Genomic DNA, 15,229 nt, shown 5'->3' on the forward strand with positions numbered 1-15,229 from the left:
AGGCCCCATGCTGCAAAGTCCTGAATGCCAGGCTAGAAGTTTTTTTTTTTTTTTTTTTTTGAGTCAGAGTCTGACTCTGTTGCCCAGGCTGGAGTGCAGTGGCACGATGTGTGTGACTATTACATGTGAACACTTAGTTGGAATCCATAGACTGCCTGGCTTTCGCTACTTAAGACTTTATTGCGGTTATTATTCACATCCTGCATCAAGCCCTTGTTTTAAACTTTTAAACATCCTTGGCCAGGTGCGGTGGCTCAAGCCTGTAATCCCAGCACTTTGGGAGGCCGAGGCGGGTGGATCACACGGTCAAGAGATCGAGACCAACCTTGGTCAACAAGGTGAAACCCCGTCTCTACTAAAAACACAAAAAATTAGCTGGGCATGGTGGTGCATGCCTGTAATCCCAGCTACTCAGGAGGCTGAGGCAGGAGAATTGCCTGAACCCAGGAGGCGGAGGTTGCGGTGAGCCGAGATCGTGCCATTGCACTCCAGCCTGGGTAACAAGAGTGAAACTCCGTCTCACAAAAAACAAAACAAAACAAAACAAAAACCATCCTTAAGTTAAGTGGGGGAGTTATTTCAACGGTCCTTTCACAAATGACAGAATGAAGCCTTGAAGGCTGTGACCTGAACAGGGGAGCCAACTAATCAGTGCAGAGATGGGACAAGAAACTGGTGGAGTCTTCATTATGCAATCAAACAAAACAGGAAGATAGCTCCAAACAGTTCGAGTGGCATGTTTCTTGGGCAAATGGGACAGAGTTCACAGAACTTTACACCTTGAGCTTTGATGGAAGGTGGTTTGCTGATAATGCCTGTTCCAAAAGCAAAAGGAAATCTCCTACACTGTGCTGAATTTGTTTAAATCGATGCAGGAGAGTTAAGTCTCATACCTTTGGTTGAACTAAATTACCCTTAGCAGGTGCTATTTTTAGACCTCAAGCTTTCGCGTCATAAAGTTTCAAAAAGAACTATTTGTCTGAAAAGCAGGTAGAGAAATTCATTGACAAGGGCTTAGATGTTTTAGGACTTTAATGCTCTTCACATATTCAACATAAAATACTGACAACAGGTTAAGAATGGGGGAAGACTTTTCAGCAAAGTATCACTCTCGTCGTCAAACTTTACAAAGAAAACAGTCAAGAGAACAGAATATAAGGTAATTTAACAGAAATGTTTAGTTTAATGGCATAATTAAAAAAACAACCAACCAATCAACTTTCTCTTCTACCTATGAAAAGAAGGGTAAAAATGAATCAAGAATTTCTAGCTCTTTTTCAAAAAACAGGTTAAAAACAGGAAGGGGAAGACTGAGAAGGGGATGCAACTGTTGCTAATGGACAAGGTCAAGGATTTAGTAAGTTCTAAAAGTCTCTACGTGTATCAGTGATAACTGTATTATTAGAAATACAAATGCATAGACATATAAAGTATATGGTATTAAAAACAGACCTTGCTAATATAAACATATATAAAGTATGTCACTTCTCTTGTAATAACAGTAAAAAGATGGATCTACAGTTTGCCCTTTGCCTGGTACTCCTAAACCATTCCCCCAGTGGGCGGTGTTGACCTTGGATCAATAGCCGCTGAACCCATAAACCCCCATGGAAGACACAGCTGCATTATACTCTAAGCTGGGGAATTATGCAAAGGGTTTCGTAAATAACAGGAGGAAGGCACATCCTTGTAACAGCTGGGTGGGCCTAAAAAATTATATAACTGCTACTCCAAGCTAAGCAGGTTCCTACGGATTTGTTTCATTCTGCATTTGAAAGACTAAGCCAATTCTTTGCCAAGCCCACAGACGTCCAGACTCAGCACCTAGAGGGCCCCACCTCCCCTCTATGCTGTGTGTTCCCATGACTCCAGAAATAATTAATTGCAGTTTGCATTATTAAGTTCACAGGCAAGTTTGAAATCTAACTAGAAAAAGTAGCAGCAAAGGCAAAAGAAGCTGGAATTTGTTAGAAAAGCCATGAGAAGGTTTCTTAAAATGCTTCCGGTTTAAGTCAGAATTAAGGCGAACATGAGGTCCCACCAGCTTTGCCGAGCTATAGATGTTTTGCTGCTGCTCATAATAAATACGTTCATTTGAGAAAAATACTGTTTGTTAACTTTGTGTAGCCATTCCCAAGTTAACTTTAAACTTTGTATGTTGTTCAAGAACAGAGCATATGCTGGTTAGGATGTGTTCATAGCTGATGCATCTCCAAAAAATTCTTCATGAAGGCGGCCAGCTTCTGAACATCTTCAATCGTGACAGCATTATACAGAGAGGCCCGGATGCCTCCCACAGACCTAGAATGACCAACCATTATGAACGAAAACATCTAATTTCACACCAAAATGACATTTTCTAGCCACCAGCTCCTGAGAGTTGCAGCACCTGAGACCATTGTGTCCAGTCTCCCACCTAAAAACTCCAGACAGGTGGCACAGAGCTTCATGCCTCTCCGTCATCAGAAAACTCTCCCTTAAGCTGTGAAGGTTCACCATGCTCACATTTAACTTAGAGTCATTCGAACTACTCACTCTTGGCAAAGAAAGAAAAGAAGATGTGGAGAAGAAAAGATAAGCCGGAAGAAGACAGTGATTCCGCTCACCATTCATGAGCCTCCTGTGACGCTGCCAGCAAGATGAGGGCCGGGCAACTCCCTGTGGCTATTCTCATGTGAGGACATTTATTTTTCATAGAGCATGTGAGACTAGCTATGCAATTTGATATTCAGAGGGAATAATGTTGTTCTACCACCAAACCAGAGTGGTGCTGGCCTCAGCAAGATGGAATGGCAACCTCTGTGCTATACAAACAGTGCAAGAGATTTTCAAAGGTAATTTGGCCAAAACCCCCATGGAAGATGTAGTTCCATTATCCTCTCAGCTGGGGAATTATGCAAAGGGTTCCATAAACAACAGGAGGAAGGTATATCCTTGTAACAGCTGGGTTGGCCCAACAAATTACATAATTGCTTCTCCAAGCTAAGCAGGCTCCTATAGATTTGTTTTATTCTGCATTTGAGAAACTAAGCCAATTCTTTGGCAAGCCTGTGGATTGCAGATGTACTCACCTATGCCCTTTCAAGGACAACATATTGAGTTCAAGAGCTTTATCGAGAAATCTTTTTTCTAAAGCATCATCTCCCTTGGCATTGCCAATGCGGAATGGAACATTCATCTTGCTTCTATTCTGGGGCTCCACTGGACATCTGAAAAACATGTTTGTTATTCCAGTTACTTTTCTGAAATGTATAGGTTGCCATCAACAAATCAACAGGTGTTTTTTGTTTGTTTGTTTTGCTTTTTACTTTTTAACACTTCCTAGATGCACACATGAGATTTTTTAAAAAAACAAAAAATCTGCCCCAGCACATTTGTTTACTTAGGGAAATCAGACTCTTGCATATGGAACAGTGGGTTATCATTCCCCTTGTATGACTTGTCCTTAATTTCCATCAGCCTCAGTTTCCTCACCCGGATACTCGGAATAATAATATCTCCATTTCATTTCAGACAAGTTGTGACAGTTTAGTGGTATTACATATACGAAGCTTCCAACACATGGCAACCCCCAGCAACTGTGACTAACCCCTTTCTCTGCAAGCCTGCAGAGAAATAATAAGTTGGTCCTATAGTGGCTGTAAGGTAAAAATAATGAGCAGCAACTTCCAAAGGACTTACCATGACATATTGTCCCAAGCTGTGTGACCTGAAGCAAGTTACTTAACCTCTCAGCTGTGCCTCACCTTCCTCGTCTGAACAATGGGAATAATAAGGAACCTACCTCAAATTGTTGTGAGGATCAAATAAATCAGTGTTTATAGAGAATTTTTTGTGGTGCATTTAAAAATAAGAAGAGGTGGAATCTAGTTTTTTATCTTTTGAATCTGGACTGGCCTTGTGACTAGCTTTGGCTAAGAGAGTAAAACAGACTCTGCAACTTCCAATGCTAGGACTCAAGAGACCTAACAGCCTCTCTTCCTGCTCTCTTTTTTTTTTTTTTTGACAGAGTTTCACTCTTATTGCCCAGGCTGGAGTGCAGTGGCATGATCTCAGCACCGCAACCTCTGCCTCCTGGGTTCAAGCGATTCTCCTGCCTCAGCCTCCCGAGTAGCTGGGATTACCCACATGCACCACCACACCTGGCTAATTTTGTATTTTTAGTAGAGACAGGGTTTCTCCATGTTGGTCAGGCTGGCCTCAAACTCCCAACGTCAAGCGATCTGCCCACCTCAGCCTTCCAAAGTGCTGGGATTACAGGTGTGAGACACCACGCCCAGCCTCTTCTCGCTCTCTTAAAATATTGCTGTCATTTAAGCATGTCCGAAGTGACAGCATGCTGAAGATAAGTGTCCCAGCCAACAGCCAGCACCAACTGCCAGATATGTGAAACCATTGTAGACCATCTAGCTCGAAATGAATAACCAGATGATGACTTCAGTCGAATGAGGCATCCCAAGACCAGCAGAAGAAACCCCCAACTGAGCTTTGCCCAACCTGCTGACCCAAAGAACCATGAGGAAGAGAAGGGTGGTTGTTTTCAGCCATTAAGCTTTAGGGTGTTCTATGATGCAGAAATAAATGCCTGACACAATTTAAAACTGTGTCTGAAACATTAAATACTATATAAGCACCTGTTAATACATTTATCTTTCTAAAAAATTTTCATTTTTAATTTTTCTGGGTACACACACAGTAGAGATATGTATTTATGGGAATAAACTCATCTTTTTATTCCCAGCACCTTGCATAAGGCTCATACAGTCTCTCAAAAATGATTATGAGTGAATTTTTGTCTAGAAAAGGTTCGTGTTTGACTTCAGTTTCTGCTTTGGAAAATAAGCAGCCAAAATTATTTTTCACTGACAACCAAAGGAGATAAATGGAAAAACAGCTGACATTACTCTGCAATTAAAAAAAAAAAAAAAGTACAGTGGGTAATAACCCTCTCTTTCCCTTTGCCCAAGTATATCCTATTTTATTCTTATACTTCCATGGGGTGGAATTCATTAAAGTTACAGCAAATGAAGGCAGTGTGAGAGGCACCCTGAGGCCACATCTGTAATTCTTGCTAAAGTTAATGAGAGTCTAGTACACACCTTCAAGCAAAAGAGAGGCCAAAAGGGGGAACCAAATACGTGCGGTGGCTCAAGCCTGTAATCCCAGCACTTTGGGAGGCTGAGGCAGGTGGATCACGAGGTCAAGAGATCGAGACCATCCTGGTCAACATGGTGAAACCCCGTCTCTACTAAAGATACAAAAAAATTAGCTGGGCATAGTGGCACGTGCCTGTAATCCCAGCTACTCAGGAGGCCGAGGCAGGAGAATTGCTTGAACCCAGGAGGCGGAGGTTGAGGTGAGCCGAGATCGCGCCATTGCACTCCAGCCTGGGTAACAAGAGCGAAACTCCGTCTCAAAAAAAAAAAAAAAAAAAAAAAAAGACTTTGAGCCTGAATTCCAGGTCCCACTATTCGAAGTGGTAGGTTTCACAGCTGACACTGAAATTAAACATTCAGCAGCTACCCTCTTTTGATATTCCACTGCCTCAGGCTCCCTATGTGAGGCTCCAATCAGAGAGGTGGAACAACTAAAAGCACATTTAATTTAAGAGAAAAAAATTGGCCGGGCACGGTGGCTCACACCTGTTATCCTAACACTTTGGAAGGCTGAGGTGGGAGGAGAGTTCAAGATCAGCCTGGACACAGTGAAACTCCATCTCTACTGAAATACAGAAGAAAGTATCTGGACGTGGCAGTGTGAGCCTTTAGTCCCGACTACTTGGGAGACTGAGGCAGGAGAACTGCTTGAACCCGGGAGGTGGAGGTTGCAGTGAGCCGACACTCCAGCCTGGGTGACAGAGCAAGACTCCGTCTCTACCAAAAAATAAATAAATAAATAAAGACAGGGAGAGAGAAATTGAAAGCTGGAAGAATTAAGTATCTGTATTTACAGTTCCTCTCCCTACAATTTACCCAACCTGTCGTGAAAGCAGAATATCTCACAAAGCAATAATGTCATAAAAGCGAGAAATTAAAGACTAAATTGTCATGCAACAAATATTTATGCACTACCCATGGGAGAATGTCTCTAGCATGGGACTGGAGGGAGAAAAAAAGATTAAGGGAAATTACAGAGAGATGGCTCCGGAGGGAATCACGATTACTATACATAACAAAGGTTGCAAGGGCAGAGAAGCCAGATAAGGAATTCTGTGGAGGCAAGGCTGACAGGTTTCAGGGGAGGGGATGCAGGCAGGTTACCACGGATGAGAAGAAGGAAGGGCATCTGGCAGACAGCTGCATCTGCAAAAGCACAAAGGCTTCGAGCAAGTCCACTGATTTAACTGGAGCACTGGCTTCCTGGCTGGGGTGGCTCGGAAGACCCACGGGGCCAGGGCTGCGGTGTGCCCTGTGGGGAACTGGACTGGATCCTTGAGCAATGAGGAGTAATCCGGTTTATGCAACAAAAGGTGGTCTGTGTTTTAGAAAAACAACTATAGCACACAGAGGAGACAATGGAGGGTGAAGAAACTGGGAAGCCCAGAGACCCGCTGGAAAGCTCTTACGAAGAACTTTCTAGGGTTCCAGTGTCTAATATGGCCACAGCAGTCTTGACGACCAAAGTCTTTTTTTTTTCCATTTTTAGGAAGCTACATAGGAGCAATCAGATCACACAGCTCTGAAGCTACTGTGCACGTGAATGAACCTGTGTTCTGCTTTATTCCTGAATGCTGCATATCTATTTCGGATTGTATGCTGAGTTTGCGTACTTACACTTTGATTCATGGTAACGTCTCATGCTATAGATTTGCACTGAATGTAAACTGTAAACTAAAAAAAAGGAAGTGGCTGAAAAAAATACTTTCTAGGTCAAAATACTTTTTTTCTGTACCAAGGCGCAGGCACTGAGGAGCTTCAAGCATGGGTGGCAAACTCAAAGCCAGCAGGTCCCTGTGCCACTCCCATAAATGAGGACAGGTGCCCGTGTGGAAGGTGCAAACGAGCTCTCTCCCATTTTAAACGTGGAAGACTAGTCTTTACTTCCACAGAGAAAGAGGCTCTCCGTTTTTTTTTTTCCTGAAACACATGGCTGTCCCTGTCAAAGTTGCTTTTGCCCATTTTCAGAGACACATGGATTATGAAATAAGAAACCTAGATCTCCAAGTATCTTCCAAGAGCCCAATGTTGGCTCAAATTGTGTATTTAAACAAGGGTGACACCCACTGAGCATCACTATGGGCTGGATCTAGCCCCTGCTCCCCAGTGAGCAACCCCTGGAGTTAACACCAGATTTCAGAGGTGACCAGGTCTGTTGCTTGAATGGGTTGAGGGGCACAGTAGGAGAAGGGGCCAAGGTGGGCTGAGAGGGCCCTGGATGGGTGTGGAACCAGCTGGTAATTCCAGGGCTACAACTCTGTAAGCAGAAAGTCCAAGTGGGAGCCAGGGAAAGAGACACACTTCCCAACGTCTAGGTGCAGCATGGAGAAGCTGTCAACAGGCGTTCTGGGAAAGCAGTTCCCATGGCCAGAGAAACTAGGAAATGCTACATTCACAAAGCTAGGCAGGCCTCCTCCTTCCTGACTTCCTGAACCCTCTCAGTGGCTCCAGGGCCACGTAAATGAGGAACCCCAGAAGGCCAGACAGGAACCCAGTGTTCCCCCATGACTCAAAAGCCCTTCCTATCATGGGGATGACAGTTCCAGAGAGTCCCCTCAGGGAGACATTGCTCCGAGACACACCGGGACTTCCCAAGGCACTAGAGGAGAGGAACATGTGGAGATACACCTTTAGCCAGGAACACCCGTCCCACAGAGGTGGTGAGGCTCAGATGGGAATGCAAGGAAGTTACAAGAGATGGGTGGGCGATGAAGAAACATCACTCCACAGTCAGGCCCCTCTGAAACAATGTGCCACATACTCAGGGAATGCGAAGGAAGTGCACGTGGAAAGAGAGAAGCCCACCAAATGCTTCTCTTTACTGCCTGGTTTTGTCAACAAAAAATTAATTTTAGGCCAGGCGCGGTGGCTCAAGCCTGTAATCCCAGCACTTTGGGAGGCCGAGGCGGGTGGATCACGAGGTCAAGAGATCGAGACCATCCTGGTCACCATGGTGAAACCCCATCTCTACTAAAAATACAAAAAATTAGCTGGGCATGGTGGCGCGTGCCTGTAATCCCAGCTACTCAGGAGGCTGAGGCAGGAGAATTGCCTGAACCCAGGAGGCGGAGGTTGCGGTGAGCCGAGATCGCGCCATTGCACTCCAGCCTGGGTAACAAGAGCGAAACTCTGTCTCAAAATAATAATAATAATTTTAAATTTGTATGCGATTATGAAAATCTTGAATACAAATATGATGCTCTGCCACCCCTGTTCCCACAGAGGTGGCTACCCTAAGTGTGCTGCACATTCTTCGGGATCATTTTAGATATACACATGTACATCTGTGTGTATATGCGTGTATACATGTATGTGTGTCTATGTGTACATATGTATGTATATATCACTGTTGTAGGCTTTTTGTTCTTGTTTTTGTTTGAGACAGGGTCTCACTCTGTCACCCAGGCTGGAGTGCAGTGGTCCAATCTCAGCTCACTGCAGCCTCAACCTCCCGAGACCAAGTGATCCTCCCACCTCAGCTTCCCGAGTAGCTGGGACTACAGGTGCACACCACCACACCGGGCTAATTTTTATTAGTATTATTATTTGTAGAGACGAGGTCTCACTATGTGGCCCAGGCTGGTCCTGAACTCCTTGAGGTCAAGCAATTCTCCCACCTTGGCCTCCCAAAGTGGTAGGATTACAAGCATCAGCCACTACGCCTGGCCTTGCTGTCGTTTTCAAAGACTAATAGATTCGTCTTTTTCTGCACTTGCTCTTGCTCCTTTTGCTCTGATGACATAACACAGTCATCTTCCCATGTCTGCTCAGAGACCCGCTCCATCCTTCTCAATGCGGTTATTCCATACTACCCACAGGTCCTAATTTATTTCATCAGACCCTACTGATGGGCATGTCTCCATATCTTCAACATTACATCCTACAGTGGATTTGCTGGTGCCTAATTTTGTGCACAGCGCTGTACCCAGGCAGAGGGCTGGGAGGGGTAAATGTGTAGACATAAAAATCCTTGGTCGGCAGGGCACGGTGGCTCACGCCTATAACAGCACTTTGGGAGGCCAAGGCGGGTGGATCATGAGGTCAAGAGATCGAGACCATCCTGGTCAACATGGTGAAACCCCGTCTCTACTAAAAATACAAAAAAATTAGCTGGGCATGGTGGCGTGTGCCTGTAATCCCAGCTACTCGGGACGCCGAGGCAAGAGAATTGCCTGAACCCAGGAGGCGGAGGATTATAGGCGTGAGCCACCGTGCCCTGCCGACCAAGGATTTTTGAATTACAATGAATGCTGCAATCTTTGCTCCAAATTTGTCCAGATTTATACTCTCACCGAAAGCACCTTCCCTTGCTGGCACCAGATGTTACCAAGACTTTTAAGGTCTGCAGATCAAAGGCAAAATCTATCTCATGGTTTTAATCTGCAATAGCTAAGGAACTAATGAAGTCGGCAGCTTTTCATGTGTCTAAGAGGCAGCTGCATTTCTTCTGAGTTGTTTCCTCATACTATTAGCAACCAGCACACCCCCCATTTTTGTTTCCTTATCCTTTTTCATTCATGTGTGGGTTCTTGCCTATATTAAGGATAGTAACTTTTCTGTGTTATATACTACAACATCTTTCTCATTCTGTCATTTTTAATTCCACTTATGATGTCTTAAGTCATACAAAATTTTTAAATTTTCATGGACTTAAATATGTCGTGCTTTTACTTTATGCCTGCTTCATTTTATTCTGGGGTCTTCACTAGACCCATCACTTGCCTCCTTCTCTTTCCTAAGGCCTGGCACCCACATAATGTGATAAAGGTGACCTCAGATCCAGACACGGAATCTGTCACTTAGACATCTTTATGTAATAAAATTAATGTTTGTTTTATATATATAATTAATTATATTACATAAGCTTATTATATAAGCACTTAGTGTTAGGAATATCCTAATTTCTTTACAGAATAATGATCACAAATAATGCTATTAAGAGCTAACATGCAAGGAATGCTTTTTATGTGGCAAGCACTGTTTCTACAGCTTTATACAAATTAACCAACACAAGAATCCTCAATCCTTAATGTAAAAATGTTCTCAATCCTTATATTATATACTCTTGATTCAGAAACATTTCCTTTTAATTCTCTTGACAGTTACAGGAAGTATGTATCATTATTACCTCCATTGTACAGATGAGAAAACTGGGGCTTAGAGCAGTTAGGTCATTTGCACGAGGTCACATGCACCACAATGGCAAAATGGGACTTCTAAGCCCACGTGGGTTCAACATGGGGCCAGCCAGCACAATGTGGTGACTGGGTTATGGAATCAACTTGGAGGCTTCGACTGTTCTCTTATCTAGTCCCAGCATCCCCCGCCAAGGTCACTGGCAAGGCTGGTGCAACCCCCAGCAAACAACCTGGAACTATGTTAAGTAAAAGAGCGGGCTTACGAGTCAGGGGGCATAGAAGTGGGAAGGTGTGCATCTTCTCAGAGACAAAACAGGAGCAAAGGTGGTGGTAAACTGCAAATTCTAATTCTAGGTATTCCTCTTTAAAAGCGCCCACCTCCCATGGGCCATGATGCTCAAGTATTTCCACAGTTCCAGAGAAAAGAAGAATTCCTGAAAACACAAGTGAGTTCAGGCAGAGCCTGGGAGTCTCCAGCTGTAAACAGAAGAGAGACAGAGTAAAGCCTCCTCTCTACTCCAGCAACAAGGTCCCACAGGACACCAAGTGCCTGGGCTGATGCTCAGGCAGGCAGCTGAGGGGGTGGTAGGAGTTCCCACAAAGACGTTTATTCTGAAAAGGACCAAACGTCAGGGGTCAAGGCAGTTCATAAATGAGTGAGGAGTTCTGGGTGTGAAGGGTGACCAGATGCCCCAGAAGACCCGCCTGCCACATTAGCTCAGCAGGCTGCCTTCTGGGAGAGGCCCAGGTTGAGTGCTTGGAGTTAAAGGACATAGGGACAGCAGAGATGGATTCAGGAGATTCCCAGAATTCCTTCTATGCTTTCTTATTTTGTTCCTGATTCCTTTAATTTTTTCCCAGAGGTATCACCATTCTTTCTGTCCTCTAATATTGTGCCTATACATCTCCTGAGAAATATATAGCACTAAAAGCTAATAGAAAAATTGGTCTCCTGTCCACTATAATCACCAAGTGCTTTTACTCACATTCAGGTTTTCAGCACTTTTCAGTGAGCCAGAAAAGATGATTTATTCTTCTTGGTCTTCCAGAAGCCTAGAACAAGGCTAGTCCAGAGTGTGTGCTCAGGAGCCATTCTCTGGATGGATGGATGGATGGATGGATGGATGGATGGACGGATGGATGGATGAATGGATGGATGGGTGGATGGATGGGTGGGTGGGTGGGTGGGAGAATGGATGAGTGGATGGATGGATGGATGGATGGATAGATGGATAAGTGGGTAGATAGATGGGTGGAAAGATGGATGTATGGATGAGTGGATGGGTGAATGAATATGTGGGTGTATATATAAATGGGTGGATGAGTGGGTGGAAGGATGGGTGGGTGATGGATGGATAGATGGATGAGTGATGAGTGGGTGAACAATGCATAGGTAGGTGGGTGGTAGATCAATAGATGAATGGGTGGGTCAATGGTGGATGATGAGTGGATGAATGTATAGGTGAATGGGTGGAAGGATGAATAGATGGGTAAATGGGTGTATGGATAGATGGATGGGTGGGCAAGTAGACGAATGAATGAATAAATAGGTGGACTAAACACATCCTTGGAAGCTTCCACAGACTTTCCTTCCAATCCCAGCATAAGCCATCCCCTTCAAGCAGCCCATGCTGTGCTCCCCAAACACACTGTACACTCTTCCCTCCATGCCTTTGCAGCGATGGTCCGGTCCTAATCTTTCTAAAAGTACTTCTGCCCTCTTCTCTGCCTAATTCGACTCATGACCAGGGCTCATAATAAGCTCATGCAAAAGCCCTCTCTTCACCTCCAACCAAACAGTATCCCCTTTTTCTAGGCTCAAGCCACATTCTTTAGCCCTTGGCTGTGAATTCCTTGGACACCTACTGCTAATTGTGCATGTTAAATAGCTTCTGTGAGCACAGGCAGGGTATCCTGGCCTCCCCACTCACACATCAAGGTCTAGGGTAGAAGCTTCCCCAGCACAGAGCCCCCAGCCTGCACTTGCTGCTCTGTTACACAGAACCAGAGAACAGGGAGTAATGCAGAGTGTGTATCGCTTCCCTGAGATGGCATCTGGGAAAGGAGTCCAAAGGCCATGGCATCCTGCCAAGCCTAACTCCCCCTGGGCTTGCAGCTAGATGAGGGCCACAGCATGCCAAGAACTCACAGGAAGAGGCAACAAGCACTGCAAGAACAAAGGTGGCAGCAGCATGCCATCCAAAAAATACACCAGCACTGCCCACCCATGGGTGGTTATGGAGATGTGTTAGTAAGCCTTGGCTAAAAAATACACTTGTAAGTTAGGATTAAGGCATCATTTTGTCTGTCCCATGTGGCCACTGAATTCTCCAAGAGAGAGAGAGCAAATTTCCAACTTACCATCAAGCAGGTATTTTGGTTACAACAGACTGAACCCCAAAGAGCAATGACCACTAAGAAGGGGTTTCTCAGTTTGGTGCGTGAGTTTAAGCATTTGTGTATATGTGCAGGCGCACACAGATGCACACAGCAGAAAGTCTGGTCTTCATATACCGTACCCACCTTGAGGGAAAGGGAAAAGCAAATGAAGGTACCACCTGTCACGCTTCTCTGCATCCCAGGCACTGGACTGGATGCTTCACATCTGGCATTTTGGTGAAGGGCCTATTGTTGTGGATTGAATGGTGACCCATGGAAAGGTATGCCCATGTCCTAACCCCCAGAATATGTCAACGGGACCTATTTGGGAAAAAAAAAGCCTTTGCAGATGTCATTACGTGAAGGATCTTGAGATGAGATCATCCTGGATTATCTGGGCAGACGCTAAATCCAAAGACCGCTCTTTTTAAGATAAAGAAGGGAAGACACAGCAGAAAGGAGAAGGCTGTGTGAAGACAGAGGTGGAGGCTGGAGTGACACAACCACAAACCAAGGACCACCTGGAGCCACTAGAAGTTGAAAGAGGCAAGACATGGCTCTCTGGAGGGAGCAAAACCCTGCTGACACTTTGATTTTGAGCTTCTGGCCCCAGAAGAGTGAGAATTAGGTTTTCTGATGCTTTGAGCCACGAAGTCTGTAGTACTTCGTTACACCAGCCCCAGGAAACAAGACCCACACATTTTCTGTGGCCCACGCAGGTGCAGGGCCAGTGGTTAAGACTTATGCACTAATCATTTGGTCACAGAAATATTTAAACTGGAGTCACTCCATGCCAAAGCCAACTCCATTAACAGACTCCGGGATAACAGCATCTGTTTTATAATAAGGAAAGCAGTAACTTTCTTAAAAAGGGAAATAATGCAGAAGAGGAGGCCAGGAGTGAGTATTTATCCCAAAGGTCTCTAACAGGAGTCCTTAAACTGACACATTCCAGAAAGTACATGTGTTTTTCCCCAGAAAACATACAAAGCAAGCAGGGAATAGATGGGACCCACCCCAGGGGGTGAACTGAGATTCTTTCCCAGAGCGATGTCTTTGGTGCAATAAACATCACTACCCAGTGGGACACAGGTCTCACAGCCTGAGAGCCCTGGGGTGGCGTACAGGAGGGAAGAACTCACCATCCACTCCTCTGCTCATAGGGGCCAGGGTCACCCACCCACCCACACTCACCAGCATTTTAATGTCTCAGAGAAAGGTGAACACGTCCACTTTTCAAAGGTACACAGTACATACACGGTTTTAAATTCACAAGCGGCAAAATATAAGATAAAATCCATTGACTTACACATAGAATCCTTGAGAATTATCAATAATCTCATAAATCATTTGGGATTTGATGGAGCTAAGCTTCTCCATGGCCGCGGCACCTCCATTGTTTTTAATCCACTCCAGGACCAAGCCCATAACGTAGATGCTAAAATGAAGATTTTTAAAAAATGTATTTAGCTCATCTTTGCAAAAGTAGAACTACATTCAAGCAAACTTCTGTTTAAGTTGCATTAAAACAGACTTAATGGATTATTTGAAACAGACAAGACAGGTGCAATGGTTCACACCCCTAATACCAGCACTTTGGAAGGCCAAGGTGGAAGGATCGCTTAAAGCCAGGAGTTGGAAACCAGCCTAGGCAACAAAGCAAGACTCATCTCCATTAAAAAATGAAAAATTAGTTGGGCATGATGGCAGGTGCCTGTAGTCCCAGCTACTCGGGAGGCAAAGTGGAGAGGAATGCTTGATCCCAGGAATTCGAGGCTGCAGTGAGCTAGGATCACCCCAATGCACTCTAGCTTGGGTGACACAGCAAGACCCTATCTCCAAAAAAAAAAAAAAAAAAGAAAGAAAATACACAAGACAAAAGCAGGGCCTGTGTGAACAAAAGCATGTCATGAAGCAAGGATTAGGGTAAATCCAATTCTAGACCCCTAAGGGCCATTCAGAAAAAGGTTTAATGAGAGTTTCCACTATCCTATCAGTTCCTCCCTGGCCAGCCCAGGCCCTAATGTAAACTCTTCGTGACAACCAGAACACACTTCCCTATCTCCACCAGAAGGCATCTGCTGACCCCAATCCTGCCCCTACCCAGAGAGAGCTCTTTACTTCCTCAACTCCCAGAGCGCCTTGCCCATATTACCTGCATAGTTTTTTTTTTTCCACTTGCTCCTTTATCTTAAACTTCTGTGTGCCTGTGGTTTGGCCTGTGTGGTCTTGGAAGGCTAGAAGCACACACACTGTTCATCTTTTCTACCAACAGCCTTAACACAGTTCCTTCCGGCCAGCAGAGAGCAGTGTGGCGGAGTGGTTAAGAGGACTGACTCCAGTCACAGGGCAGCCACTCACTAACAGACTACCCAGGATTAGTCACCTGGGCTTTCCCATCTGGAACCGGGAGATATACCTACCTGCAGTGGACACTCAGCCTTTTATCCACCCTGTTCTTCCCACCTCCACCCTCCAGCCAATACGCAGGTCCAGCAAGGCCCCTGGCTCCCTGGTCTCAGAGTTGGGCATGGGACCTAACTGGGCTCATCAGGG

The 15,229-nt window shown here is 44.9% G+C and overlaps 1 protein-coding gene across 1 annotated transcript in view; it reads right to left on the minus strand.

Annotated features, from left to right (window-relative positions):
• Positions 1 to 1,014: 1,014 nt before the first annotated feature.
• PSAT1 (phosphoserine aminotransferase 1) overlaps positions 1,015 to 15,229 on the minus strand; it is a 33,328-nt gene continuing 19,113 nt past the window's right edge. The window contains exons 7-9 of the mRNA XM_003920863.4: positions 13,983 to 14,111; positions 3,072 to 3,209; positions 1,015 to 2,301 (exon numbers count right to left, since the gene is read on the minus strand). Coding sequence (XP_003920912.1) covers positions 2,196 to 2,301; positions 3,072 to 3,209; positions 13,983 to 14,111 — 373 coding nt within the window. The 3' untranslated portion in view covers positions 1,015 to 2,195. The remainder of the gene's footprint in view (positions 2,302 to 3,071; positions 3,210 to 13,982; positions 14,112 to 15,229) is intronic.

This window comes from Saimiri boliviensis, chromosome 2, assembly GCF_048565385.1.
Source record: "Saimiri boliviensis isolate mSaiBol1 chromosome 2, mSaiBol1.pri, whole genome shotgun sequence".
In the NCBI taxonomy this organism is placed as follows: domain Eukaryota; kingdom Metazoa; phylum Chordata; class Mammalia; order Primates; family Cebidae; genus Saimiri; species Saimiri boliviensis.